This window comes from Babesia microti, chromosome III, assembly GCF_000691945.2.
Source record: "Babesia microti strain RI chromosome III, complete genome".
NCBI lineage: Eukaryota > Apicomplexa > Aconoidasida > Piroplasmida > Babesiidae > Babesia > Babesia microti.
This window is the reverse complement of record NC_027207.2, coordinates 196,132-223,479: the sequence shown is the minus strand read 5'-3', so window position 1 is coordinate 223,479 and position 27,348 is coordinate 196,132. Positions and strand designations below refer to the sequence as shown.

The window sequence follows — 27,348 nt, the reverse complement described above, 5'->3', positions numbered from 1 at the left end:
ATGTTATAAATTGTAGTTATCATATGAAAACGCGTGAAACAATTCATGTAAACCATTCAACTATAATTAGTAGACGTGTAAGCAAATCAATTCTGAATTCGAGTGCTAGAGCTAACTATTTTGAGGCCTAAAAATCAAACTAATTAATGGGGGGCTGTAAACTGATTTTCTCTATAATTATAAAAACAGACTCAGCAACCCACTTGACATTTACGAAAGTTTAAAAGTATTGGCTGTTTATATGAAACTGTTCTAAAAGTGCACAATTAAAAATTGTAATATTCTTAAGAATTATAGTAAAGCTGGAACTCCTTAACAGATGCAATAGCTGCACATTCCAAAACTTCCTTCTTCTTAATGGCGATATACTTTGAAATAAATTGGGCCGTGAAACAATCTCCTTTAAGTAAATATTCCTGATCCCTCTCCAATTCATAGAGTGATTCCATGAGGCTGCAAGGCAATTTTTCAATTTTGTTTTGGCTATTATCACCTAGCGATTCGATATCACTTGTAAATTCGTCTCCCGGATCAATCTTGTTCGTTATTCCATCAATTCCAGCTAGAACTATAGCAGCCACGGCCAAGTGGATAGATCCGGAAGCGTCTGGAAATCGAATCTCAATTCGAGTCGAATTGAAATTCTTATCGGGTATAGTTGGCACCCTAATGGCGGCTGATCTGTTACCTGTACTGTAAACCAGGTAAGTCGGTGCCTCAAAACCATGTATTAAACGACGGTAAGAGTTTACCGAAGGGTTAGTGAAGGCTACAATTGACTTTGCATGTCTCAGCACTCCACCAATGAAATTCTTGGCTAGCTCTGAAATAAGAGTGGTTCCATTTTTCACGCCACCATAGAAGAGATTGTTTCCGTTCTTCCATAGAGATATGTTACAATGCATACCGCTGCCATTTTGATTTTGAATTGGCTTCGGCATGAATGTGGCCGTTAAACCATACTTCTTTGAAACATTCTTTGTGATATACTTAAGTGTGATAAAATTATCTGCTGTTTTGACCATTTTTTGAAACTTGTAAGATATCTCATGCTGAAATTGGGCCACCTCGCAGTGATTAGACTCGGGAATTATACCCACCTTTCTAAGCTGTGTTGATATTTCATTCCTTATATCTGCATGGCAATCAAGGGGCAGGGATTGACCATAGCCCACGCCCAAATTATTAGGGTATCTAGTGTCATGACTTCCCATGAATGTGCTCGATGATAATTTTGTAACTGCAGGGTTACAATGCCCATAATTTTCAGAAGAAGCTTCTATGAGTAAGTGAGAGTCATAGGGAGTACATTTGTAAGTTACGTTGTTGAATATAAAGAATTCAGCTTCTAGGCCAATGTTAACAGTGTCTGATATCCCAGTAGATGCAAGATATTTCTCCACATTTTTACATATAGTCCGGGGGCAAAACAATGATTCCTTTCCACAAGGATGAATTACGTCACAGGTTACATGCATAACCTTATGCATATAGAATTCATCAATCCAACAAGTAGTGTAGTCTGGAAGGGCCAGCATGTCAGAAGATATAACATTGCAAAACATGGGAATCGAAGATCCATCAAAAGGGATACCCCATTTAAGATTTTCTTCGGATAACTAAATTAACAATTGGAATACATTGGACGATGATACCATTATGTGGCCCATACGACCGGTAGCATCGGTGAAACAACAGTCTAGAAAATCGATCGATAGGTCTATTATAGATTTAGCCATCTCTTTGTGGTTCTCAAAATTCATAATACTAGACATGTTGCCCTTGTCCATTTGTATATTAAAATATAGTTATATATACCCCCACAACCAGCCATCCAGCAACACACCGCTCATACGTATAGTATACCTAGCAACTACAAAAAATGACATTATGTTGAAAAGTTGAGAAAAAGCGCGTCTGGTAGAATTTTAGCAAGAATCGCTCAAAGAAGCTATTCCAGGTAGTACTTTACCCTCCAAAAGCTCCAATGAAGCGCCACCGCCCGTTGATACGTGACTGAATAGGCTGCCCTTATTTACACTTTCAACAAGCGCTGCTGTATCTCCTCCACCCACTATAGTTACCGCACCGTTATTCTTAGCTTCCACACATGAATCCAGACAGCTGAGTGATCCCTTTGCAAAATTAGACATTTCGAACACGCCCAATGGACCATTCCACACAATAGTCTTGGCATTAATTATCACGTTGTGGAACTGCTTGGAACTTTCGGGACCACAATCAAGTCCTTCCCAGCCATCTGGGATACCTTCTTCCTTGCCCACGATCTTGATGGGACCTTCATTTTTGAAGCCATTATTAATGACGAAGTCTACGGGCAAGTGAATTTTAACGCCCTTTTCAGTAGCTTTTTCTAAAATTTTTGGTACAATTTGAACCCCTTCTGGGTCGAAAATTGAACTTCCAATGCTCATATTCTCTTTAACTTTGAGGAAGGTGTAAGCCATCCCACCTCCAATGATGATCTCATTGACCTTATCCAGTAAATTCATGATCAATTTGACCTTATCCTTTACCTTTGCACCCCCAAGAATGGATAGAAATGGGCGGTTTGGGGATTCCAGCACAGTTCCAAAATATTTTAGTTCCCTCTTAACCAAAAGCCCAGCTACCTTTAAGGGAAGGTCAATACCTACAACTGATGAGTGAGGACGGTGAGACGAGCCAAAAGCATCGTTTACATAAATGTCACCTAGCAAAGTCAATTGTTTTCTGAATTCTTCGTATCCAGATTTGGCCTCTTCTTCTGCGTGGAATCTCACGTTTTCCAATAAAAATATAAATCCATCGTTCAATTGCTGCAGTACAGTATCACCAACACAGTTGTTGATAAATTTTACAGGCATTTTAATTAACTCGCTAAGTACTGGGGCTACTGGTGCCAATGTATACTTTGGGTCAACTTTGCCATTGGGCCTGCCGCAGTGGGAGAGCAAAATGATAGACTTGACTTGGTGTTCAATTAGGAATTTGAGAGTTGGAATAGTTGCTACAATTCTAGTAGAATCGGAAACCTCTCCATTTGCAATTGGTACGTTATAATCAACGCGCATGACAATGCGTTTACCTGGGAGCTGGTTTAACGGAGACTTACTTTATCCACAATGTCCTCAAGACTTAATTTATTTTCTAGCAACATTTTGAAACTTTTGAATGGGGTATTCGTGATTCTGGCTAATTTATAGAAAAAAATTATAGGTTTGATGGGTTGTGCTGTTACGTGTTGCGGTTGTAGTGCAATCCAATATCACCTTAAGGTGATCCACGGGTACATCTTGCCCACAGGCCACAGTTTGTGTAAAGACGCTGTAAAACCACATAATTTTGGTCAATCTATTACTAATATCTATGATGTTGTGTTCACTATTGTACAACTTGTCCCATATAATTTCAAATTTGTCATTTATTGAATCTATTGACAACGGAGCCTCAAATTCTTCGTCGCTTGAGAGTATTGCGTTGCCCAAATGGTTATTGATATACCAATTAGTACCACCTTTATAATTATTTTCGTTTGATTTTGGTGGACCTGCCAATATAAACATTAACCGAGATAGTGCTGATTCTATGTCACTAACCCCTTCACTTTTGCAGTATTCAAGCAGCAGCCGTATATCTTCAGTGCAAATATAATGATTTAATTGTGCTAATATGTCCTGTATACGGTATATGAGTGCCTGGTCTGGCGGAGGGTAAAAGATGAACTTTTTGCAACGTACTTTGTCAATTCCCATTGGCAGTTGTATTTCGACGGTTACAGTGTCAATCCCAGAATCTCTAACTGTCAATGATTCATATTTGCTTTTTATAAATATAACAGAAAACTCATGTAACTTAGATAATATTTGTAATTGAGTGGTTGTTAACCTTTCCAGTTTATAAGCTGGTATTTGGATAAATTTGGAGTTTCGACGTTTCTTGAATCCAGATTTAGATTTTAGAGTATCCATAAATACCAATTCATAATTCAGTGCTAGTAAACAGAGTTCTATGGCCCTGTATACGCCAGTGCCTGAAGGGTAAATGATTAGCACAGGTTCATGCAACTCTTTTCGCTTTACAAATTTGTAAAACTCTATTAATTCGTCTTGATGTCCCGCTATGTCACATAAGTTAATTGGAGTGAATATTTTATGCCATAGTTTGCAATATACAGGCTTTTGTGTTACAAATGAATCAGTTTGCAAGGGACTTGAAGATTTAGTATTATGATTTATGTATTTTAGGAATTTACCACCAGCGACAAATTTACAGGAGGTGGATAGTAGTGACAGAGTCTGTAATTCGGTATAAATTTTGATATTATAAGCCATTATTCTGTTACAAATTTCAGGGCGTATTGTGGATCCAACGATACATACGTTGCAGCCGTGCAAAGTACGTTTAACACACCAGCCTAAATGAACGATATGACTTGCCTAAATGAAATTCAAGTAGATGTTGTAAGGCATCTCTTGGATAGTGAACAAAACTACCAGTAATATAAGCAATAATAACGTTTTTGCATGGAATCCTTGCACATTCGTGTGTGTCGTGTGAGAAGTAGATCCTATTTAACTCTGATATATATTCCTTATCAACTATGTTCTTTATTGAAAAATTATCCATTATTTTGTGTCAAATTTCAGTGGAATGTTATATATATATATTTGTCACATCCCATATACAATAGCTATAGAGTAACAATCCGGCTCGCGCTACAGCCCTCATATCGTCTATGTAGGTTAAGTAAAAGGCAAATATGTATGTTAATACAGTGTGATTAAAATTAGCTGAGTTTATATGTTTTGGAAGGAGTAAATCTTCACATTCTTATTACAAAAGTTGTAAATATCGTATAGTGATCAATCTAACACATAAAATCTTCTTTTGAGAATGTTCATTTCCCTTTTAGCAACCTTGACTGCTTTCAAACTCATCTGCTTTGGAGTCAAAGCACGGCGTTTGGCACGAGTCAGTTTCGGTCTGAGGTTCATGGGCATTTTGGAAGTCTTTTTGAACTTCTTAATAGCCTCCTCCTTCTTCCTTTGATTGTAAACTGTCAGAACCTTAGCAATGCCTAAGTCATCATAGTATGCATACTTTTTTTGATGATTGTAATTTTGCTTAATTTTGCGGCGCCAGTTCCAGTAGCCTTTGATACACGGAGGGCGGCATATTCCTTCTTGAGATCGTCGAGCTCCTTTAGGAGTTCTTTGTCAGTCTTCTTCCGCATCAAACTAGCCTTTATCTTAGCCTAAGTTATATCAGTAAATCACCATTTATTATTCGCAATGAGTTACAAATATATAAGAATGCAAATAACTAATATATGTAAAGCTAGAAAAGACTAGTGGTGTGGGACGAAATTAGCCCAACTTTATCACATCGTGTTAATAGACTCAGTCACTGCAACAAACTTGGGCGTCTAAATATAAAGACAATGAGTCAACTTTCTAAAATTGGTCTAATTTTGATTGGGCCACCAGGAATTGGCAAGGGCACTTTTGGTATCGCACTAAGCAAGGTTTTGGGATTTCCTCACCTCTCCTCTAGTAATAATATAGCTAACATAGGCCAATTACTAACCAATTTTAACAATATGACCAATGATATAAGGGATACCATCAAAAGCGGAGCTCTTGTCGATGACAAGACGGTCAATACCTTGTTTGAATCCGCATTAGTTGATGATCAGTATAAGAATGGCGTGATTCTTGATGGGTACCCCAGGACAATTGACCAGGCCAATTTCATGCATCATAAATTTGAAAAAATAATCTGCATCCACTTACTGCTGGATGAATCAATACTGTTACAGCGCCTAACAGGAAGATTAGTAAGCAAGAAATAATTCCAGGTTTGCCAGGATTGTAAGAAGTGTTACAATTCCTGTGATATACACAATGAAAAGTATAAAATGTCACGTTTAATGCCAACCGAAGAGGATTTACAAAAGTGTAAGGGTTGTAACAATCTAAAAACACGCCCTGATGATAAACCTGATGTTGTTAAGAATAGAGTGGATGTATACATGAAGAGTACTGCACCACTAATCAAGTTTTACTCAGATAAAGTAATTTGCACTTTTATTTAGGGTTTGATTGAGGATTTTGAAATAAGAGAGGGATTGGGCGATCTACCTAGGCTGGTTGAACGTATTAAATCCCTGATCTAATGCTGTTTGATAATTGTTAAACTTAATTCGTATTTTTTTCGCTAGAAACAACGATATTTTTGCACAGTGAATAACTTTTGTTTAAAAACAGTTGTTTAGTCAGTAAATATTCCATCCATTGTTGTAAATTTGTTATTTGTATTTGTATACTAACTATGAACATTCGTTTATGAGATAATACAACAGTTATTTTTCAGTAAAATTGACATGGGAGAGACCTAACGTCTCTGTTTTTTAAAATTGCGGTTATAATTATTCAGAGATTCTGGACTAATTCCCAGGCCACTTCCCCCCCTTGCGATATCAAAGTCATCCCTAAAGGCATCCCGCCATTGATTGCCATCGAGGCCGCGTGCTAGTTTCCTATTATCATCAACGCCATTCCCTGCGTCTAGATCAACTCTGATGACCCTTCCATCGATATAACAGCCATTCAATGCATGGACGGATTGTTTTGCATGTTCGGAATCTTTGTACGTGACAAAAGCAAAGCCGCAAGGACTGAGTGTTACGCTGTTTAGGCCCATAGTCACGTGATCAATTTGGCCAACCATTCTAAAAACCTAAGTCAAAAATTATTTACCTGGTGAATTCTTTCTTCAGGGGTGGTAAAAGTTAGGTTACCTACATAAACTGTGCAAGTGCGGTCGAGTTTATCGAACCATTCAGCGGGGGAAGAGCAAGACTTTTTGTCCCAATACTTCCGCTTGTTTTCAATTATCTCATACAAATCTGCCATATCCACACCATATTATAACATTACATATATAGACCATTCATTATGTAATAATAACATGATCTATGGCTCATGGGGCATATTAGTGTTACGTTCTCATAATGTTTATGTCTGGATCTTTATTCAGGTAGTTATTCAACTTACATAGAAATGTCCATTTTTTAAGCTTACGACATTCAATATTGGATAAATGGTCACCACATTCAGCACTCACCGTAAGTCATCAAAGAATTAGGCATTAAGAAATTTCAGTACAGGGAACAATGGATTTGACTGTTGGAAAGATTACTCAACGGGTAAAAGCTCGATCGTTTTTGACAACCGGAGAAACTACCAGTACAATCCACATGATCATTTGACAATTGGAAACACATCATATGGCACTCAGCTGACTAGGGATGCTAAATTTAGATATTCACTTGGACTTAGCCCATTCTTCACCTTGTATTCTAACCCATTGGATATGGTAAAATTTACAGCCAAATATTTGTTGAGCTTTCGCTTCCTCTTCATTTATATGGCCCGTACCACTTTCCAGGCCGTACGGCCACTGCTGGCATTTTGTGTCTTTGGCGAAATCATGAAGTTGATACTAGCAACTATGAACGGAGGGATATTCGCCTTTTTGTTTTCATTTGTCTTGGCCTTCGAAGTGCTATACTTCTTCCTTCAATGTTTCATCTCTTACACATTCTTAACCATGTTTTACACGCTCATGTTCTAGATTTACCGATACAATCGACCAAATATTCACAACTATAACGATAAAAAGCATCGCACTCATCGTAATTTGCAACATTGAAACATTGTTTGAAAGTTAGACTATTTTAAAGACTTGGGAAAATGGGTTTTTTGATTTTCGACTACGACGAAGAAATATTGGGTCTATATTTAGAGGTTTTTCTAGTGTCTTCTAGCAAAAAATCATTCGTGGAATTACTTACTACTAATAAGAGGTTGGTATTCATTGAAAGAGGTAAAATTTCAGTTATTTGGCACTGTGATATAATAAGCTGCGATTTTTTTACCAATAAATGTTTCATCTTCGGCAATTTTATAAAACTTAAATGTAAGAACGGCGGATTTATCATCTACAGCAAAGAATCTCCATTAATATACAACAACATAATGTATCATTTCAATCATGCTAGTGGTAAAATAACAACCCCTGGTATCGCACAAATTATTGCTAAGCATCGTGAAATGGATGTAAAACCTTTCAACAATTTCATGTTTATAAGCGAAATTGGCGAGTTGAAGAAAAAGGTTGATGAAATAATCTCTGTGTCTGATAAGATAACGCCAATATTGAGTCCCATAAATTGCACCTTGGATGAAATCATAAGTATAGTGTCAAACAAGTCTATTGATAATTTATCTGAATTTGTTAATCAAGCGAAGAATTTGACAGAAAGGCCACTGTTAGACAGCCTATATGACATACTGGACCTGATCACCCGAGACACCGGGGCCATACTGTTAATAGACCTTTACTGCGTAGTAAACAAGTGTAACTTGGGTCACATAACTCCGGCACAATTGCTGGACATTGCCACTAATATTGGGCGCAATTACAAGCTTGCAGATCTTTCCAATGATAAATCCAAAAGGATCCTGGCAATAGTAAATAATAGCTCCAAGGAACGGCTATTGGAAACCATCAAATCTATTGGGGAATTTAGCGCCGGCATTAGTGCCAACCAGTACAGTATGATTTGTGGCATTTCTGCAATGCTGGCAGAATACCAATTAAGTATTGCCGAATCCAGCGGATTTGTCGTGAGAGACCAGTCACTCCAGGGTATTAGATACTACATCACCCCTAACAGCACTTGATAATTTCTTTTGTTATTAGTTTATAGTTGATCTATATTGAAAACAAATACTAGGTACAAACATTGCATTGAGGTAAATATATTAAGCGTATTATCAAAGAAATGGTCATAGGCTAAACGTCCATTATGGCTATTTCGGTGTGGTCAATTATAATTAAATTTTAAATTCTGGGTTTAACTTATCAATTTCATTTTGTACAGATTCTAAACGCTGTTTCTTTTTGGAAATGATGAATTCGTTCTCCACAACTGCCTGGTAAAGGCACTCGTCAAATTCATTTTTTAGAGCTTCATTTAATTGGTAGTTGGAGTCTTCTAGGTGTTGAATGGAGTTTTGCAGTTCAGAGGACAACTGTATAAGGTCAGGCAGGGTTTCCGGTAGGGGTGGCTCGGGGGTTTCAATCAGACTTGACATTGACGTCATCTTGATCCCCTTTATATATATCTCAACCATTATAGTGCACAATGTCGATGCTTTCTTAATGTAATAAAATGCAGCTTATTGTACCTATGCAGATTCTGAGCCAGTGAAGAGCGATTTGTTTACGTAATCACATCCGGAATCAGCCAACTCTTCCACAGCATTCTTGCCCTTTTCGTAAGCTTCGTCTAGCCAACTTCGGAGAACATCAGGTGTAAGAGATGAAAAGTGGTTGTCACATTCTGAATAAGTTTAAAGTTAATGGAATTGCGTTTATTTAATAAGTAGTTTTGATTATGTATGTGTATTCGAGTGGGTACACATGTCCAATTTATAGGCGTATTTATGACAAATACAAGATAAATTAGATGCTAAAATGTGTTCATCGTTATATCCCCTGTATCGTTCAGTCATTTCCCCTACCACCTATCCTTATACCTATGTTCCCACCAATACCATAGAAACTATGTATATCAATCCATCACAACTGGAAATTTGATCAAAAAGTTAATATGAACTGATCATAGTGACTCAAATGATTATGGGTGAAATTTCATTCTATATGACATGGAATCGTCAGACAAATCAGTATATACCCCCATTACACATTTTGTCCTGATTAGTTTATTTGTCAGACAAATAGTACAATAAATGATCAATTAGCGTTGTTTAGCCTACTTTGGACTAGAGAGATGCGTCCAATGAAAATTTTTTTAATTCCATAAATCAAGCTCCAGTTTAATACCATGTAGATCGTCGTACTTTGGGGTAATAATGATAACTCAATTCAGGCTTAAATATTATATAAGATAATAGGAAACAGATAGGGGGATATAGAAGGTTATAAGGATTGGAGTCTTTAATAGAACATGTTATCAATAAAGTAATGTTATTATTTATACACATATGCAGAATTACGACATATGTTTGGTATTTATGTACATTTAACCCATACGACATATATATAAATGACAATATCATGTAAAAACTATGCCATTGTGATGGAATCCACAAAATGTTATGTTAAAAAACTCCAAGAAATTTTTAAACAAGTTATCTATTCTATAAACAGCACCATATATCTAATTTTGTAATGGTTAATACATAGAGAAAATAAAATTCACAGATACGTTTCAGGACATAACATACATGACATATAATAACTTACCAAGAACATCTAGTTTAACCCTATTCCTGTCAAAATAACTTGATAACCTGACAGAATTAATAATTGGATTATGAGCATCTTTATATCCATGTAAAATCAACACGAATGGAAACTCCGCATAGCGGGTCTTCATAATACATAAGGTGGGGACAAAACGTTCATGCACCATTGGAGACATGAGAATCTATGTTATATAATTTGGCTACCAATGGGATCCTGGGTTTATTCATTTTGAGTGCCACCTTAGCGCCATATCCTTGGGCCAGTATCAAGTTCGGCTTGAAATCCATAGCACAGTTATTAGCCACCTGAATCGCCTTCCTTAGTATCATAAGTTCAACTGAATATTTCATAATAACTGATAACACGATAAAGCTAATTGCCTAAATAAAATATTTTATGTTACAGAAGCTATGGTTGTGATCTTAGCTACTTCCCAATCAGATTTAGCGAATAGGAGCCTATATAATTAGCATATCATGGCAAATAAATATGTAAATATATGAGAGACATACACGCAGATAGTGGTTAAAATTGAAAAAACAGCTAAAAGAGAGATGTTTGTTGCTATTCTGTAACTCCGTATCTGGAACGAAGGTGCCCTGTATCCTTCCCGCGACACGACTGTCTCCAAAATCTTCAGACGTGGCTGCGGGAATGCCCCGTATGTGTCGTGTAGGACCAAAACACGGTATTGGCCAATTTTACTCATAGAATCTAGCACTCATATTGCACCATGCCCCCACAAATCTACATGCCGTTGTAACATCTTAAGTAGTGTTCAATCCCAAGATCTAGGCAGCGCTTCTGCCTTTTAGCTGCATCCAGATCATCTAAAAATTGCATTTGCCCCAAATAACATGTCAATTTTTTCATGTAGCGATTGTCACCCTGCAAATCACCCAGTATGTTAAGTGCGTAATCTGTGTCTCCGTTGCTAGTCTTAATCAGCTTAACTAATGAGCTAGACATGATATAACACTTTAAGTTGAGTAGTAATGGATCTATATTGAGGTTGATTCCATATTTTCTGGCATCTAGCAGCAATATTATAGTGCGGTTTAGGTCGCCATTAGATAAACAAGGGTCATTTAAGACTTGTCCCATCTTCTCTGTCCAATTGGTGTGAATTGACTGTGCATCGTTTAGCTCTTTCATTAAGGGATAGTTCTTAATTGTCTGATCATCAAATTTAGCTATGATTTCATTAATCGCTGATATGTCCACTCCTGAAATTGGCTTATATTTGCTGATGAACTGTTCAATGTTATCGCTATGTATTATATCCTGTTTCCTATAGTTATCGAGTGTTATCCAAGGCTCAACCAATCTCTCCGCCTCAAACTGAGATATAGCTGAACGCCTGGTATCCAGTATCTGTTTACACTGATTCTCAAATTCCGTTGCCTGACCGAGAATTAGTTTAAGTTGATTGATTTGCTCATCCAATTGCAATTGTTGCGAAAGCAAATTGGCATCTTGCAGTAGAATTACTACTTCAATTTTTGACATAGCACCCTCAATTGCTCGTTTAAATCGTCTAGTAAATTTCCGATATTTTATCGCCAAAGGCTCCAAGAATTTGCTGCACCAAATCACCAATTTTATGCTACTAAGCTGGGTGTAAAACTTTTCCAGTTCATTGGGATGTGGTTTTGCTGTATTTATAACGTTCGTTTCAGTTCCACTATCACTGCAAGGATCATTTGTTGCAGAATTTATAATAGCATCTACGCCTCCTAGTGACTGTATTAGCGTATCTTGGTTGTAGAATGGATTACTCTCGTCTATAAGTTTGGGATTTAGCGTCAATATGTCATCCTTGAATATTGTAAAATATTTTAATGATTCTTCACCATCCATTTTATTATGCTTGCTTTTCCTGTAATTATCATCACACACAAGTTCCTTAACTCCGTCAATAACTAACTGTGACACAGGAGAATTGCATATGTTTGAGAGCCATTGTTTGGCAGCAATGCATCTGCTTTCTAGTTCCAATTTATCTGCATTAGTTGATATTTGCGGGGTATTTAAGTTAGCCGATAAAATTTTAACAGCATCTATATATTTTGGTGTCTTATTGAGCATTTTCTTAACCTGCTCTAGCCACATCACAAGTTTTACATCATTGTAAATTTGTCTAATGTAAGGAATATTCAGTTTAAAATCATCCTGAGTAAGCATGGCCACACGTAAATAATCGTTGCGATACATTGCACTATTTATTTGATGTGTTCGATCAATGTGGCTTTCCCAAATATTCTTAACAAGTATATATTGATCAGTGATAAAGGGTAATTGCGATCCAGTTTGTAACAATTTATTGCCCGATTCTAATGGTGAAGGATTGGTGTCTATTGTTCTAAAAAATTCATCAACTTCATAAATGTATTTAATGCAATTACTTACTGCATCAACCAGCTTTGGAAGCAATGGCAGGGAAACAAAATTTCGTATAGATTTACCTGAATCTAAAAGATTCTGTGCCTCACTTAAGTGGATTTTTTGTGATTCAATTTTTGGTAGTTCAATTGCTATGTGAACTAGTTCGTGCCAATTCTTTGCATTTTTATATTGCAACTTTAGTTCGCTCAAAATGAATTTGAATTCACAATAATCAATGCCATGACCGATAGTTTTCAACGTACTTATGTTTAACCGTTCATATAATTTATTGTAATATTCATTTTTTTCAATTAATCTAATCTTTGGAGTATACCTAGGAGCAACGTTTGAGGCACATTCGTGAGTGTTGTTGTTAATAATTACTTCTGGATTAATACAATTAAATTCAGAAATATCTTCCAAATCGTCGAGCGTCTCAGTTGGTAAGATTCTATCTAATTTGTACGTATAGTCATCACTGTAATTCTGTAACTGTTGTGATTGAGGAGGTACATATACTTGGAAATTCAAAATATCAACACGGGTTCGTTTGTTTAGATACCTAAGACCAAGAATTGGCTTTTCAGTTATAGATATTTCACTAGTAACAGTACTAGTGGTTCCAGTATTGGCGCTGGTGCTGCCAGGGGTATCCACAGCCCTCATTATCAATCTAGTGTCACACTCTACTAATATACGATTAATACCGTAAAAATTTTTTATTTTAAACTGATTTACACAGTAAAATTTTGAACTTTTTGCTATATATTTATAAATTTTGCCTTGAATTCCACACTTTAATTGTCAAATATTGTCGTCCTACCGCTATCACATAATTTTTAGTTATTTGAATATATTCATAACAATTCAAAATTAGTAATATTTCAATAATGTTTTGTCAAAATCAACTATATGGTTACAATAGCATCTATAAATATGTTATCTATTTAAAATCGTTAGTAATAGTGTTAAATCATTTTTAACTATTGTAAATTTGAAGCTAACAATCAAATAATAGCCGTGGATCCGTGATTATGTGATAAATAATTGCATATGCCAATTTTTTAAAATCAAAATGCCACTAAGAATTAAATTTGAAATTGGACACATACACTTACACAGTACAAAACAGCTAATATATCATGTCGCATAAACAATTAAGAAAAAATTGATTTTAAAATACAATTTGGAATTAATTATCTATGTTGTTATAAATAAAATATAACATATGTCACAAATAGAGACTAATTATCTGCCACATTTTCAATGTAAGCTTCTTCGTTCCTAGCTTTCATCAAGGCAATTTCCTAAATGAAACTGGTTTTAAGTGTAAACAAATTATATTCTTTCATAGATTGTATAATTTGTTTGATATTATCTAATATACTCACCCTAAACCTCCTTTCCTCATATCCATTACCCCTAATTACCCCATCCCATCTGTATCCGGGAGGGATATTAAATCGGTTAGGCGGCGCATGGAATCTACACTTTGGCTTGCCATCACTCTTTTGCTCAATAGTTTTTTTACGTTTTTCAGTGTCAAACATTAGAATTGGATCATCCCATCTAATAGTATCTTTCAATTCTTTGTCAAAATCCTCATCAATATCATTCCTAGCAAATGGTTGGGAGGCTATTATCGCCTCCTTTGCTGCTCTTTCCTTCGCTGATTCCATTTGGACCAAACCCTTTCCCCATTCGGGTATCTGAATTAATTGTTTGTACCTGTCTAGTGGGCCGTTCCGTCTTTTCCCACTTTTTAGGTTGCAATTTTGCCCATTCCTTTGCATCAATTTTTTTGCCTCTTTTGTCGCGGTACACTACCGAGGTATTGATCTCATCTTCCATTACAGGAGGTGATAATTCTGGATCATCTCTTCTTGGGGGTGAAAGGTCGTCATCTTCGTTGGCTCTAACAGTTTCCTCAACATCCCTAGTATTAAGTGCCAGCCCCCTACTAGTAGAGATATTGATCTCATCTTCCATTACAGGAGGTGATAATTCTGGATCATCTCTTCTTGGGGGTGAAAGGTCGTCATCTTCGTTGGCTCTAACAGTTTCCTCAACATCCCTAGTATTAAGTGCCAGCCCCTTAGTAGAGATGTCGTCAATAATCATTTTGTTAGATAACCCACCAACGTGATCTTTGGTATTGCGATTGAAAGTGGTAACAATGGCTGCATTACTTGAAATTCCTATATGCTCATCTACTATGACCGGCCCTTCTCCATCTTCATCAAATTCATCATCTTCAATAGAGCTGTTATTGATATTGTAACTGGTATAGATAGTGGGCTTGTGAGATTTGTGTTTTAATTCACTAGTTCCATGTTTAGATTCGTCATCTGAATCTGCCAATATAATCCCACTCCGTTTCTTGCGCTTCTTAGGCGCCGGCATGGTATACTTTAGCAAATAATTCATTTTATGTTTGATTTGTCGATATCATATTGTTAATATTAAATACCATGATAATATACTAATCAGTTATATTATATCAGGCAATGCTAATACTATATTAGGCGCCGGTACTACATTGACATTGCAGACACAAACTACAGGCTGGGTACATGTTGTGTGAGTATGTATTATAACTAAAGGTGTAATGGTTTACACTTAAAATTAAACATGATAAAATTGATAATTGTGTAGATTCGGACGTTCAATAGACAATTACATACCAATATTGTATTTAGCGTCAGTAACACATTGCTTGTCAAAGTCGTTAAATATAATTGAGAATTAAATTTCAAATCATAACCAATAACTTAGGAAACAACCCTAAATAAAGTCCATGCCTACTCCTCACAAATGACCTTGCAATCAATTGATTCTCCAATCGAAAACTTTTTATTTACCATATTCATTTCATCCATAGTCAATGGTTCTCCGTAATTCATCATGATATTCATCCATTGCGCCTTAGATAACTTGCCAGAACCCTATATTACGCGGGAATTATGTGATAATTTTCACATTAAAAGCTTGAACTTACACTATTGTCGAAGTATCTTAGTGCCTGTTCCAATCCATGCAAACTAGTTGTGCTATCATTGAGTGCATAGCAAATGTCTTGGAATTGGGATAAAGTGAGTGATTCTCCGAACATTTTGGCTGATTCTTCTAGCTCCGCATTCGTAGGGGCGTAACCCTATGTTAGATATAATATATTGTGAAAATTATAATAAATTTTACAAAGATTAAGTTAAAGCCATAAATAAAATATACGACTCAAAATCATACCAATGTACGCAACAGATTTGCAACTTCATTAATAGATACTTTCCCAGAGACCTAAATAAAAATGTGAACTTACTGCCTTTGAATCGAATGCCTTATGAATCTCAGATTTTTCTATATCCTAAATTAAACAAGAATTAGACTACTGGCTGTTCTATTGGTTCGTCAATTTCGATAGTACTAGCAGATCTGACAGAGTCAATCCTTTGTTTGAGCAAAGGTTGATATTTGTACCCTGGTATCCACATGTAATAGTTGATGTCATTCATATTCAGCTCTTCCATTTTTTGCTCTATGTATTCCTGACTCGGAAATTCGGCTTCGGGCGGCAAATTGGCGATACATTCGCCCATACAAGATCCCGTAATTAAATTTACCATTTTATAATGCTATAGGTACATGCAATATCAGTGCACACATGAAACTCAAATTTTACACACCACACAACACATCCCCCAATATACTCCGAAGCATGTGTTAGTACCGCCAATTCTTTCTTTTTGTGTACATTTTCAGTAATTATATTCAAAATTATAACCAATGCCGATTTGAAATGTTTATATATTTTTAAATATTTTTTCAACTTTCATTCACGTATTTTTACATATTTTCGTTATTATGTAGACTCAGTTTTGTTAATTGAATTTCTAGATTTATGAATAGTTATATTTTGTTTTAAAATCATGTTTCATAGCTATAATTCGTGTAATATTCATTAATATATAGTTGTTGCCACTCTTATCCTATACTCGTTCTACCTTGCATACTTTGGGCTATTACTGTTATTTTACTATTTATTAATAACTATTATTGTTTATTGATACTATGAAATAATTTCCCATCATTCTCAATCATCATACTGTTGACAATTAACAATACACAACATAACTAATTCATCAATTGGCTATCTAATTAATTTTCACAGAGTATTTCGTATTATAATCTATCTTTGGATTATTCATATCTAGTTATTAGTTTAATTGTTATTACTATCAAATAAATAACAATTAATTTAAATACATTTGAAAGTAGCAGAATATTAACCGATAAACATTAATAATTGCCGCAGGATGTCATTTTTGACTTGTTAATAATTTAAAATGATAAAATTATTGTTTTGACTGCCTAATCCTCTCCGCATTATCACTAAATTCCTTCCTAAATTAGCCTTAAACTTTTACCATAAGGGACCACCCTCCCCTTCCAATTTGGCAGCTTCGTACAAATAGCATAGGTAATTTACATCATCTCCCATGCACTTGTATGATATAGCAGTTCTGTAGTGGCCCTTAATCCATTTTGGATTGTTTTCTATAGATTTCAATCCAGCATTCAACGATCCGCTTAATTCATTTAGTGACAAACAAACAAAACTCAAATTTGAGTATAGTATTGCAAGCTCATTCTTTATAGATTCATCATGAGATAGATGTTTTATAGTTTCTATTGTCTTAATTAAATTCTGATTACTTGTGAGTATATTGACTTAGCCCTGTTCCATTGTTTAGTGTTTATAAATTGCTTACCCTCGAACCTGGCACTAGCCGACAACTTTATGGCATCTACAATTGACAATTGGCGACACTCTAGTTGTGTAAATTTTGGATCAGTAATATCCTTTAAATAATTTATTAACTGTTGATTGTGTGTATTTAATGATAAATGATATGCCGTGGCGTTTTTGTTTGTGTAGTTTACATCGGCGCCCGAATTAACCAGTAATTTAACTATTTCAAAATGCCCATATTCAGCGGCAGAGTGTAAAGCAGACCAGCCATCTGGATCGGTTTCATTAGCATTACACCCTTTGTCTATTAGATATTTTACGATACCAAAATTGCCTGATGCAGAAGAATATACCAGTGGCGGAATGCCATTGTTGCTAGGGTTCAGATTCAAATTAGCGCCAGATTCTACTAATAACTTGATAATTTCCATATTTTCTGTAGTAACTGCCATATTTATAGGTGCTCCAAAGGTATTAGACACAGAATTTAGATTACACCCTTTGCTAATTAGGAATTTTATGGTGCTGACGTTGTTATACTTTATTGCATTATGCAATAATGAATTGCCATCAGCATCGCATTTATTTATATCCGAATATGGCAGTAATAGATTTATAACTTCTAGTTGCCGTGGGGTTTGATTTTTTATAGCATAAAATATTGGAGATTGTCCCTGTTTATCTAATAAAGTCGTCAAATTTGGACATTTATCTATCAACCATTTGATAACGTCTATGTTACAACCAGCAGATGAAATGTGCAATAAAGAGGCTCCGTTACCATCCCTTATTGCCCCAATTGCCTTATTTCTAATAATTTTCCTTTCATAACCATTTGTAGATACATTGACTAAACCATTACCGGTATTTTTATCATCTGAGTCACTTTCATTTGTAGTGCCAATTTTAATAGTAGAAGATGTGTAACAGAATTCAGTTGCGATATGTTCAAAAGAATTCACATCACTGCTGTAGGCTGCCTCGAAAAGTTGTTTCACAATATTTCTAAGTTGCAGCGTGGATTCTTGGACTGCATGCTGCATTCATAAATCATTTATAAGTTATTTATACAAAAATTACATTAAAAATTGCCTGTATTTGTCAAATTATACTAGTTATGAGGCCATGCATAGGCATATATGGTACCCCATCTCCACATCCAGCGTTCTTAGTGCCACATGTATATGTAAGTGGATTCATCGCAAAAACAGCAAATTTTTTGAAGATTTATCGATAAATAATCTCGATTATTTATTTAAAATTAACGATACATAAATTACAGTCCACTGCTGCAGGTTACAGATATGAAACCTAATGCTCTAGACCTCAAAAGGACAATTATGTTAATTATCTCATCCCCCGTTACTTACTTGGGTAATCTTTATATTAGTTGTTGTATGTGTTCCCCTATCCGAATTTCATACCCTGATCTAATATTATATACCCGATATAAGCACATGGAAATATCTATAATAGAATACTCTATAAATAATGTTGGTTCTATAATTATGTTACATGAATGTGAATTTTGGGTTAATACTTTCAGGGTGCTTTAATAAATCAGAATTTCCATTGCAAATGTCAAGTATGGGTTTGATACTCGAGTCAATTGAACCCTAGATGATAATTTTGACTACTTGGCTAAAGAATTTGTACAGTTGTTGACCGAAGGCGGCGGAGTATTCGTTTCCTTCAGCTGTCAATTTCCAAATCATTCCAGCCAGTGATCTACATTAGGCACAATGTCACCTGGAATACAGATAACAGTAATATGTTCCTCCATAGTGGACAAGGTGATCAAATTTAGAGAGATTGGGCAATCCAATTATATCCAATACTAAATTACCCTTGACGCTTTGATTTAGAGTTGGGTATTGTAGTAGTTTATCCCGTACAGTACTTGTGAGATGAGTGTAATCATGCCACTCATTAGAGTAGACAATTTGATCCGAAAGTGCTAGTATTGCCATCTTTGCTAGCTCTATACATTGCAAATTGTTGCTATTATTAGTGTTTAAGATCTTTCTGGGATAAAATTCAAAAAGATGCGATGAAAATTCGGCAAAATCAACTCCTCCTCTATTCCCAGATAAATGCTGATATGTCGTAAGGCTGAGTAATGTATGCAGCGTATGGCCTAGCTCGTGAAACAACATAATTGCCTGGTTAATATCCAGATTTGTTTCAGATGAATCTCTGGGGAAATTGCAAACTATGGCCGTGCTGGGAGTTTGAAATGTTATGTGCTGACCATCTGTCAGATCAAAGTATTTATCAATCAAAGAAGTGCCTAGCTCATGATTATTAAGATAGGTAGATAATGATTTTGAGCATTTGAGAGTGAATTGTGCGAATATACCATTCTTCTCATCCCTATTAAAAATGTCGAGGTACAATGTGCACAATTTGATACCATCTTTGACAAAATGATACTTCATTAGTTCATCCCAAGAACCTATGTTAACTAGTCCCATTGATATATTTATTATTTGTAATTATAAATACCTTTATCTTGAGACTCAACTATTTGTATATCAAACAATGATTTCACAATTTTGCGGAAAAAATCCATCAAGGAATTAAAAGTGAATCTTTCATCAGATATGTGTTTAATTTCATATTGTGAAACCAGATAATCCAAATCCCAAGGATTTATCTCATTAACATTTGCTGAAATGAGATGCAATTCATCAACCAATGATGAGTTAATTGAATCCAGTATATTTGTTAAATATTTATCGACTTGTGCTGGAGTAGATAATATATTGTCACGCAATGATAACGATGAATAACTGCTAAATTGTCTCATTTTGGCCATTTTGTGTCTAGTTTGTGTCAAATTCAATAATGACTGATCTAATGTCTAAATGTTTACATATTTACCTGCGATCTCTGCATTAAACAACAGTAAATTTGTTTGCGCATATTTGTATCATGTGTATATTTCATTAAATGATTGCCCAAAGAATAATCAAGCAGTAGCTCTTTATATTTGAAATCATTTTGGTTCATGTAATTGGGAGGTATTAGTGATGTAGGAATTTTGATATATTTGCGTTGTGTATCCGTCAAAATTTGCGATAATTCCCTCTCTTGAAGTAACAATGCTAAATACTCACTTTTCTGAGATTGTGTAAAGTGTACACCGTGGTCTCGCATTGAAGCGATCATATGATATAGTACCTTTTGTTGTTCAAAAGTCAAACTTTCGGTTTCATTTATTGCATTTATTAGAACTGCATAAGAATGTTTATCCATATTGACCTTTTCAATAAACATACTAACTTCATTTACCACTTCATTTGCAGCAATACGCCATTGTGGTTCAGGGTGTACGGTTCTGCATAAACAATGTTAGATTAAAAGAATAAATTCTGCAATATTAAATTTATGTCTCAATATTATAATATATAAATGACATACCTAACAAATTCTGCTGGATCTGCCAACAGACATAGCATATTTGATACATGGTCAATACTACAAAGTAGTTCGACAGCACTCGGATTTTGCCTGCTAAATGTGCAATCCAAAATTTTTTTTGCGTCATTAATAATGTGCGAACACATAATCCTTAGGTCATTTGGACTATTTACACCCCTCCAGTGCAGTGTGCCATGGAATCTCAAATTTGTACAAAATATTCCATGGGTTATGTGGAACAACTCTTTAAAATGTCTATAATGGTGATGATTAAGTGTATTTTTAAAGCTATGTGCGATGCTGTACATATTCTACGACATTAGTATACCCAACTATGAGTGACATCCCCATGTAGTGTATTATACTTCCGTAATATAGTGAATAATGAAGTGGGAAGAATTAGATAAGGGGGCAGATCAAGTGATAGATTCACTTTTTATCAACATAACTCAACGTTCTGGTGGTATTGAACCTCTGTTGAACAACTTCTTCAGTTTTCTAGCTAGAAAGACCGACTTTTATAATCCAAAGAATAACGTAGACCTAATTGACATAAGTAGCACAGTTATGTTGGTGGATAATACCTGTAGGAAGATTGGTAATATATATCTTAAGCATATGAAGGCAAAACAGTTGAGTGAAAGGGTAGTTGATGTCACAGACCTTGATAAATTACCAACACATAAAACGACTAATACGGTTGGTAGTAAATCTAGAAATGAACCAGTAAAAACAAATGGCAAAGGAAGTACCGATGCCTTGAATGGAGATAAAACAACCAGGAGGAATGACGGATCGGATACGGAAGAGGAATCTGAAAAAAACAGGCCCATAGGTAATGGTGGAACTACAGAAAAATATACATGGACCCAAACACTTAAGACACTAGAAATGACACTAAAATTTCCAGATGAATACAAAAGACCCATCAATTCCAAGCGGATAAAAATAACATTATTTGCCGAGTCTATAAAGGTGATTATAGATGATGAGCTATTTTTGTGTGGCCAATTCCACGATAAAATCAAACCGGATGAGAGCGTATGGGCAATTCTAGATGGAGAAAACGTGCAAATATCGATTGAAAAAATGAAGGGTCTCAATTGGTGGCCCTGTGTACTTAAAGGAGATCCTACAATTGATGTTGCGAAGATTGTTCCAGAAAACTCAAAATTGAGCGATCTTGACAGTGAAACAAGAAGTACTGTGGAAAAGATGATGTTTGACCAGCGGCAAAAATCCATGGGTCTGCCTACTAGCGATCAAATGAAGCAACATGAGATGCTCGAGAAATTCAAGAAGATGCACCCAGAGCTTGATTTCTCAAAGTGCAATATTAATTATTCATGATACAAAATTTTAATTATTTACCCAATTTTTAATTTTTTGCTCAATCATTAAGTATTGTATAATCTGTGTTATATTCGTCTGGGATAGTGAGGGTCCATGAACTTATCAACAACGTCCTCAGTAATAGCATTTCTCCTAGCCTAAATCAGTATAATGTTACTTTATGTTCTGCAAAGATTTTTGATATCAAATCTGAGAGTATTTTCTTAACTTCAGACGTTTGCATTTTGCCGCTTTTATAATCATTGCCTATACGTTCCAGCTCCTGGTCATCTTCCATCAGAATGCGTAGGTACTGATAGGGAACATCAACTTCTAGGTTTGCCCCATAAAGGCGCTGTAATTCCGCAGTATCCCCACCGCCTACGTATATTCATGCATATACAGTTTGATTTATTGTGAAGGTCGTGTACGCAATTTAATTGTTTGTGTGACAATACTAATATAAATATAAACAATAAGTTATTTCGATGTAACAAAATGGTGAAATCAAGAAATAAGTATATTCGTTTGGTAAATTTTATGACGGTAAATGTTGTTAAACATGAGCTCTAGAGGAAATACTTGCAATATTTAATGTATCAATAAATAAACTGATATATAACAGCAATTCAGAAATAGAGGAGTAGAATCAATGAATTGATAATAAGAGACGTGCAAAAATAATTGAAATGAATTTTCCATATAATATAATATAATATAATAAGGATAACATACCCGAAAAAGCATACTTATTGATCTTGTGCCTAACAGCCTCTGGTGGATCAGTTATAAAAATCGTATGTTGTGGTTCTGAGGAACTCATCTTGCCATAAGAGCCCTGGAGGGAGGGGATAAATTTTGAGTGTATAACAGCAGGCTTAATAAACCCCAATCTGGGTGCAATATCCCTTGTCATACGAAAGAATGGATCCTGGTCTATCCCTTGGGGAATTAAACAAGGCGTTTTTGATTTAAACAAGGTAGGAAATGAGTCACTAAAGGCAGAGGAACCTTGCGTAGCAGGATACGCTATCTTCCCTACGTTGTCGCTGTTATTAAATCCAAATAACCCTTTTACCTATATAAGTTTGGTGTTTACTTGATTAAATGGTAATTTTTTCTGCATTTGTAGAACCGTGGGATATAGGTAGTTGATGTATTCAACATCTATGTGAGTGTAATGTACATTTTAAAACATAATAATCTTTACAATTTAAAGATACAATATACAAAAATCTTACTTGAGAATATAAAAGTAGAATTAATGTCAAAACCACAGGCAATAATGTCTTTAGCATTCTCTCTTCCCATCTCTCTTACTTTATCTAACTGCAATTCATCTTTAAACAGAAACTTCTCATCGTCAGATAACATAATCACGACACAAACTCCAAAAGCATCCTGTATTAATATTTTTATCAACAATTAGTACATGAATCAATTGTTAATATAAATAGTTGCTTATTCTACATTTAAAATGGGGCTTTGTGAATAATAGATGTGCGAACGTTACCTGGAGCCACTTTGTGAAGATAAAAGGTATGAGATGACCTAAGTGGAGGGATTCTGATGATGGGCCCCTTCCAGTGTAAATATAAAATTTTTCGCCTTTCTCATACTTATCCAGTAACACGTCCAAATCCTTATGGGAGAAAAAAATGCCACGACTCAACAATGGATGTATTTTATTCTTTCCAATTAAAGATTGTATTCTGCATATAATGTACGCGTAACCTGTCTAATAGTTGCTTGGTGATCTTCTTGCATCCAAATTCGCGAATAATCTTGTCATAGTCTATATTATTATCTGTAGTCCATGGAGTGATAGAACAATCGGGTATATCGTCTGCTCCAGATGGAGGAAGGACCTAAATGACCTTTTAATAGGATAATCAATCGGAACTGGCACTTACCGATCGTAGATGCGGGCAATGGTCAATGGAATGAATCTCCTCCTCCACTGGGAACTCAACTTGTAGGTCATGACTGGGGGATATTTCGAATTTAATTTTGAGCAACGACTCGGATTTGTTAAATGATGGTATATCAAAGGCAATTTTGCCAACCATGCCGGTAGATTTTAAGATGGGATTGACTAATTCTACTACTACATACTGCTAGCATTGATAGTCCATTCATCGAGAATCACAAGTCTTAGACTAAATAAATCGATTACCTACGTTTTAATATTTTGTTTAACAGGAAATGAATCATAAATAGAATGACCGTAAACAGCTTCTGCCAATGATCGGGGCAATTTTAGGACCCTAAATTTGGCATTTTCAGATATCTACGTCAGGAAGCATATACCTTCTGTTGCACAAGGGACTTGAAAACCTCCCACTCGTTGTCGTTCAAACTGTTACACTTTAGACAAATACATCCCTTGTGCAAAGGCAAGTTTTCTATGCTCTTAGTACTACCACCGGTAGGTATTGAGAAGGCTATGCAGGCAGCGCCCTTAATTATGTGTAAAGCAGTGTCTACATAACAACTCCTTGTAACAGACATAACGTAAACAGGATACCCCACCCCCACCAGTAAGCGACCAAGCGCTATGATACGCGATGATGCGAAGACGGATTTTGTGGAATACAGAAAAAATAGGGACATTGATAAGGTAGCATTAGCTGCACCCTCAAAAATCAAATCTACCAAAAGCAATGTATGTAATAAGACACGAAAAATGGCCGTAAAGAGGTGCGACTGCCAGGGTATGACCCATGAGATTGTGGCAAATTGTATAAAATGTGGAAAACTATACTGCTCATCCAATCATGAGCTTACCAACTGCGATTTCTGTAACGGATTTGTTGCAGATCCACGAAGCTCTGGTTACGAGGCGTGGTTTGAACAACAAATGCAGTGTCCAGATTTTTTTAAGGGTAGGCCACCAAACTCACCTAGCAATAAAACAAAGGGATAGGATGATCGAACATGAAAGTTAGGTATTTTTAGAATATGTTGATTAAAATGCAATAAATTTTCTACTAAACAATTTCAAGAACAATAATACAATGAGCAAATCGAGATACTGTGCAATTAAAAAGTTAACCGAATACAAGATTCACTGCTTGAAGAATCTGACTTCTTATCCCATCGACATCTAAGCCGCTAACCATCCACTGATCTGATTGTCTGCCCGTGTCTATATATATGGCGGGTGTAGTAATCTGGTATACCTAAGTCAGCCCACTCTTACCTTGCACTTACTGCTCTTTTTATTCACATAATTGGAGACCAACGAACCAAACCCTCCAACTGGGCCTTCCTCCACAGTGACAATTATATCCCTGGTGGCAATGAGTGAATCCAATAAATTGATATCCAATGGACGCAAGAATCGCATATCCACCAAGTCAAACGACAAATTATCATTTCTTTGTTCTATAGCCAATATTGCGTCAAAAACACGATGAATAATGGGCCCCAAGGCCAATACGGATACCTTTGTGCGATTATCAGCGGCCAATCGTATCAAATTTGATTTGCCCAGTTTTAGATCTGTCTTGGGCAATTTGTCTAGCAATTTACTTACATTGGACTGGATTAGTTGTGACCGGGGTAGACGGATTACTGAGGGATGATGGTCACAATTTTGCGCAATAGATAGCATTGCAGCCAAATCATTAGGATTGCTTGGGCTCATGATTATGCCATTTGGCAGCGCTGTAAATATGTTCAAATCGTACAGTCCATGGTGCGTCTCCCCGTCCTCGCCCACATATCCACAACGATCAACGATGAATCTAACGGGTAGGTTTTGCAGGAAAACATCATGTATTAGCTGATCCATTGCACGCTGTAAAAAAGTTGAGTATATGCAACAAAACGGGCGCTTTCCCGCAATTGTCATTCCAGCACAAAGCGTAACTGCATGTTGTTCAGCTATACCAACGTCTATTGCGCGATAGGGATATTTTTCGGCAAATTTCTCCACCCCGGTTCCCCCAGGCATTGCTGCAGTTACGCATATTATTTTTTCATCTTCCTTTGCTAATAATGTAAGTGTCTCTGCAAATACGTCGGTAAAGGTTTTTTTGGTGGACTTATTATCGGTTACATTTGTATCAGTATATTCGCTATTTATTGATTGTAGATCGTTAGGTTTGATCGAGTGCATTCGGTCTAGTGCCTTCAGTGCAGGAGGATACCCTCTGCCCTTTTCGGTAGTGACGTGCAAAATCGTTGGCTTAGTAATTCCTTCCTTTTTTACCGTAGTGAATAAATTTACCAGAGAACTAGTGTTATGGCCGTCTATAGGTCCAATGTAATTCCAACCTGGTGGGACGCAAAACTTATTACTCTTACGGTCTATCAGCAATGATAAGCCTGTACCTTGGCATTTTGTACCAGTAGGTAAGGATGTTTGTTTGTTATCATTGTATATTAGTAGTATGGGTAAATTGAACTGGGCAATTGATCCCATAGCCTCATAAGCCATGCCGGCAGCTAATGAGCCATCTCCGATTATTGCGATATAGCACTTGTCATTTTTTTTCTCGATATTTTTGGTATTATCATCATTAAAGCCACCCGTACTGGTAGTTTCCATGCTGTTAGGAAGAGCAATCCCTTCGATTGCACTTATTGATGTGCTGGAGTGCCCCGCGCCAAAAACATCGTAGATAGATTCTCCCCTTTTGCAAAATCCAGACAAACCGCCAAACTGTCTGACCGTATCCATATGAGTCAACCTTCCTGTCAACATCTTGTGTATATAGGATTGATGGCCAATGTCCCAGACAATAACATCCCTGGGCGCGTCGAAAACATAATGCAGACATACGGTGAGTTCAACGACACCTAAATTGGAGGAAAAGTGTCCACCCGTCTTGTCAATTATTTTTAAAAATTCATTCCTAACAAAGTCGCAGAATTCAGGCAATTTAGATTGATCTAAGGACTTTAAATGTGCGAGGGATATATTGGGAAGTGATGTATCTGTGCCAATTTGGGATTTGATTGGTATAATCAGACGTTTATTGCAGTTAAATGTTCTGAAACAATTTGAATGCGATAAATTAAATAGATAAAATATCGTTGCGAACAATATACTCATAATCCTTCCATGAGTAAATATGTACACCACACATGACTGTGTCGAGAATGATATA

At 35.9% G+C, this 27,348-nt stretch overlaps 19 protein-coding genes across 19 annotated transcripts; 5 read left to right on the top strand and 14 right to left on the bottom strand.

Moving 5' to 3' along the window:
* Window positions 1-284: 284 nt before the first annotated feature.
* BMR1_03g00626 (Glutamine synthetase) lies at window positions 285-1,790 on the bottom strand (the record flags this gene model as incomplete). Its single annotated transcript, XM_012793284.2, has 2 exons — window positions 285-1,619; window positions 1,641-1,790. 2 exons carry the CDS (start codon window positions 1,788-1,790, stop codon window positions 285-287), a joined length of 1,485 nt encoding a protein of 494 aa, XP_012648738.2.
* A 138-nt stretch (window positions 1,791-1,928) lies between these two features.
* BMR1_03g00625 (phosphoglycerate kinase) lies at window positions 1,929-3,160 on the bottom strand (the record flags this gene model as incomplete). The annotated part of the gene is made up of 2 exons (XM_012793282.1): window positions 1,929-3,095; window positions 3,116-3,160. 2 exons carry the CDS (start codon window positions 3,158-3,160, stop codon window positions 1,929-1,931), a joined length of 1,212 nt encoding a protein of 403 aa, XP_012648736.1.
* Window positions 3,161-3,200: 40 nt separating this feature from the next.
* Window positions 3,201-4,629, bottom strand: BMR1_03g00620 (hypothetical protein; the record flags this gene model as incomplete). The annotated part of the gene is made up of 2 exons (XM_021481853.1): window positions 3,201-4,417; window positions 4,440-4,629. 2 exons carry the CDS (start codon window positions 4,627-4,629, stop codon window positions 3,201-3,203), a joined length of 1,407 nt encoding a protein of 468 aa, XP_021338441.1.
* BMR1_03g00615 (large subunit ribosomal protein L35e) lies at window positions 4,866-5,282 on the bottom strand (the record flags this gene model as incomplete). Its single annotated transcript, XM_021481852.1, has 3 exons — window positions 4,866-5,080; window positions 5,104-5,257; window positions 5,280-5,282. The coding sequence occupies 3 exons, from the start codon at window positions 5,280-5,282 to the stop codon at window positions 4,866-4,868; spliced, it is 372 nt and encodes a 123-aa protein (XP_021338440.1).
* On the top strand, window positions 5,444-6,178 carry BMR1_03g00610 (adenylate kinase; the record flags this gene model as incomplete). The annotated part of the gene is made up of 4 exons (XM_021481851.1): window positions 5,444-5,555; window positions 5,577-5,839; window positions 5,861-6,076; window positions 6,098-6,178. 4 exons carry the CDS (start codon window positions 5,444-5,446, stop codon window positions 6,176-6,178), a joined length of 672 nt encoding a protein of 223 aa, XP_021338439.1.
* A 218-nt stretch (window positions 6,179-6,396) lies between these two features.
* BMR1_03g00605 (nuclear cap-binding protein subunit 2) lies at window positions 6,397-6,917 on the bottom strand (the record flags this gene model as incomplete). The annotated part of the gene is made up of 2 exons (XM_012793278.1): window positions 6,397-6,741; window positions 6,762-6,917. 2 exons carry the CDS (start codon window positions 6,915-6,917, stop codon window positions 6,397-6,399), a joined length of 501 nt encoding a protein of 166 aa, XP_012648732.1.
* Window positions 6,918-7,015: 98 nt separating this feature from the next.
* Window positions 7,016-7,638, top strand: BMR1_03g00600 (conserved Plasmodium protein, unknown function; the record flags this gene model as incomplete). The annotated part of the gene is made up of 3 exons (XM_012793277.1): window positions 7,016-7,041; window positions 7,063-7,129; window positions 7,150-7,638. The coding sequence occupies 3 exons, from the start codon at window positions 7,016-7,018 to the stop codon at window positions 7,636-7,638; spliced, it is 582 nt and encodes a 193-aa protein (XP_012648731.1).
* A 119-nt stretch (window positions 7,639-7,757) lies between these two features.
* BMR1_03g00595 (hypothetical protein) lies at window positions 7,758-8,750 on the top strand (the record flags this gene model as incomplete). Its single annotated transcript, XM_012793276.1, has 1 exon — window positions 7,758-8,750. One exon carries the CDS (start codon window positions 7,758-7,760, stop codon window positions 8,748-8,750), a length of 993 nt encoding a protein of 330 aa, XP_012648730.1.
* Window positions 8,751-8,903: 153 nt separating this feature from the next.
* Window positions 8,904-9,203, bottom strand: BMR1_03g00590 (hypothetical protein; the record flags this gene model as incomplete). Its single annotated transcript, XM_012793275.1, has 1 exon — window positions 8,904-9,203. One exon carries the CDS (start codon window positions 9,201-9,203, stop codon window positions 8,904-8,906), a length of 300 nt encoding a protein of 99 aa, XP_012648729.1.
* Window positions 9,258-11,050, bottom strand: BMR1_03g00577 (conserved Plasmodium protein, unknown function; the record flags this gene model as incomplete). The annotated part of the gene is made up of 5 exons (XM_021481850.1): window positions 9,258-9,412; window positions 10,339-10,522; window positions 10,545-10,721; window positions 10,745-10,799; window positions 10,854-11,050. 5 exons carry the CDS (start codon window positions 11,048-11,050, stop codon window positions 9,258-9,260), a joined length of 768 nt encoding a protein of 255 aa, XP_021338438.1.
* A 38-nt stretch (window positions 11,051-11,088) lies between these two features.
* Window positions 11,089-13,392, bottom strand: BMR1_03g00576 (hypothetical protein; the record flags this gene model as incomplete). The annotated part of the gene is made up of 1 exon (XM_012793273.2): window positions 11,089-13,392. The coding sequence occupies one exon, from the start codon at window positions 13,390-13,392 to the stop codon at window positions 11,089-11,091; it is 2,304 nt and encodes a 767-aa protein (XP_012648727.2).
* A 578-nt stretch (window positions 13,393-13,970) lies between these two features.
* BMR1_03g00575 (pre-mRNA-splicing factor CWC26) lies at window positions 13,971-15,129 on the bottom strand (the record flags this gene model as incomplete). Its single annotated transcript, XM_021481848.1, is given in 3 exon segments — window positions 13,971-14,033; window positions 14,118-14,435; window positions 14,455-15,129. The coding sequence occupies 3 exon segments, from the start codon at window positions 15,127-15,129 to the stop codon at window positions 13,971-13,973; spliced, it is 1,056 nt and encodes a 351-aa protein (XP_021338437.1).
* Window positions 15,498-16,349, bottom strand: BMR1_03g00570 (myosin light chain 1,myosin A tail domain interacting protein (MTIP); the record flags this gene model as incomplete). Its single annotated transcript, XM_021481847.1, has 6 exons — window positions 15,498-15,510; window positions 15,532-15,671; window positions 15,725-15,880; window positions 15,973-16,023; window positions 16,046-16,090; window positions 16,116-16,349. 6 exons carry the CDS (start codon window positions 16,347-16,349, stop codon window positions 15,498-15,500), a joined length of 639 nt encoding a protein of 212 aa, XP_021338436.1.
* Window positions 17,079-18,519, bottom strand: BMR1_03g00565 (Ankyrin repeats (3 copies); the record flags this gene model as incomplete). Its single annotated transcript, XM_012793270.1, has 3 exons — window positions 17,079-17,127; window positions 17,151-17,419; window positions 17,440-18,519. The coding sequence occupies 3 exons, from the start codon at window positions 18,517-18,519 to the stop codon at window positions 17,079-17,081; spliced, it is 1,398 nt and encodes a 465-aa protein (XP_012648724.1).
* BMR1_03g00560 (mitochondrial intermediate peptidase) lies at window positions 18,988-21,207 on the bottom strand (the record flags this gene model as incomplete). Its single annotated transcript, XM_021481846.1, has 6 exons — window positions 18,988-19,092; window positions 19,114-19,204; window positions 19,226-19,931; window positions 19,982-20,339; window positions 20,360-20,816; window positions 20,900-21,207. 6 exons carry the CDS (start codon window positions 21,205-21,207, stop codon window positions 18,988-18,990), a joined length of 2,025 nt encoding a protein of 674 aa, XP_021338435.1.
* Window positions 21,208-21,283: 76 nt separating this feature from the next.
* Window positions 21,284-22,249, top strand: BMR1_03g00555 (Nuclear migration protein nudC; the record flags this gene model as incomplete). Its single annotated transcript, XM_012793268.1, has 1 exon — window positions 21,284-22,249. The coding sequence occupies one exon, from the start codon at window positions 21,284-21,286 to the stop codon at window positions 22,247-22,249; it is 966 nt and encodes a 321-aa protein (XP_012648722.1).
* A 68-nt stretch (window positions 22,250-22,317) lies between these two features.
* Window positions 22,318-24,742, bottom strand: BMR1_03g00550 (tryptophanyl-tRNA synthetase; the record flags this gene model as incomplete). The annotated part of the gene is made up of 11 exons (XM_021481845.1): window positions 22,318-22,389; window positions 22,410-22,612; window positions 22,967-23,309; window positions 23,331-23,398; window positions 23,473-23,632; window positions 23,745-23,943; window positions 23,966-24,099; window positions 24,145-24,326; window positions 24,347-24,390; window positions 24,412-24,521; window positions 24,542-24,742. 11 exons carry the CDS (start codon window positions 24,740-24,742, stop codon window positions 22,318-22,320), a joined length of 1,716 nt encoding a protein of 571 aa, XP_021338434.1.
* BMR1_03g00545 (conserved Plasmodium protein, unknown function) lies at window positions 24,789-25,179 on the top strand (the record flags this gene model as incomplete). Its single annotated transcript, XM_021481844.1, has 2 exons — window positions 24,789-25,116; window positions 25,139-25,179. 2 exons carry the CDS (start codon window positions 24,789-24,791, stop codon window positions 25,177-25,179), a joined length of 369 nt encoding a protein of 122 aa, XP_021338433.1.
* A 102-nt stretch (window positions 25,180-25,281) lies between these two features.
* BMR1_03g00540 (1-deoxy-D-xylulose-5-phosphate synthase) lies at window positions 25,282-27,293 on the bottom strand (the record flags this gene model as incomplete). The annotated part of the gene is made up of 2 exons (XM_012793265.1): window positions 25,282-25,413; window positions 25,434-27,293. 2 exons carry the CDS (start codon window positions 27,291-27,293, stop codon window positions 25,282-25,284), a joined length of 1,992 nt encoding a protein of 663 aa, XP_012648719.1.
* Window positions 27,294-27,348: the final 55 nt, after the last annotated feature.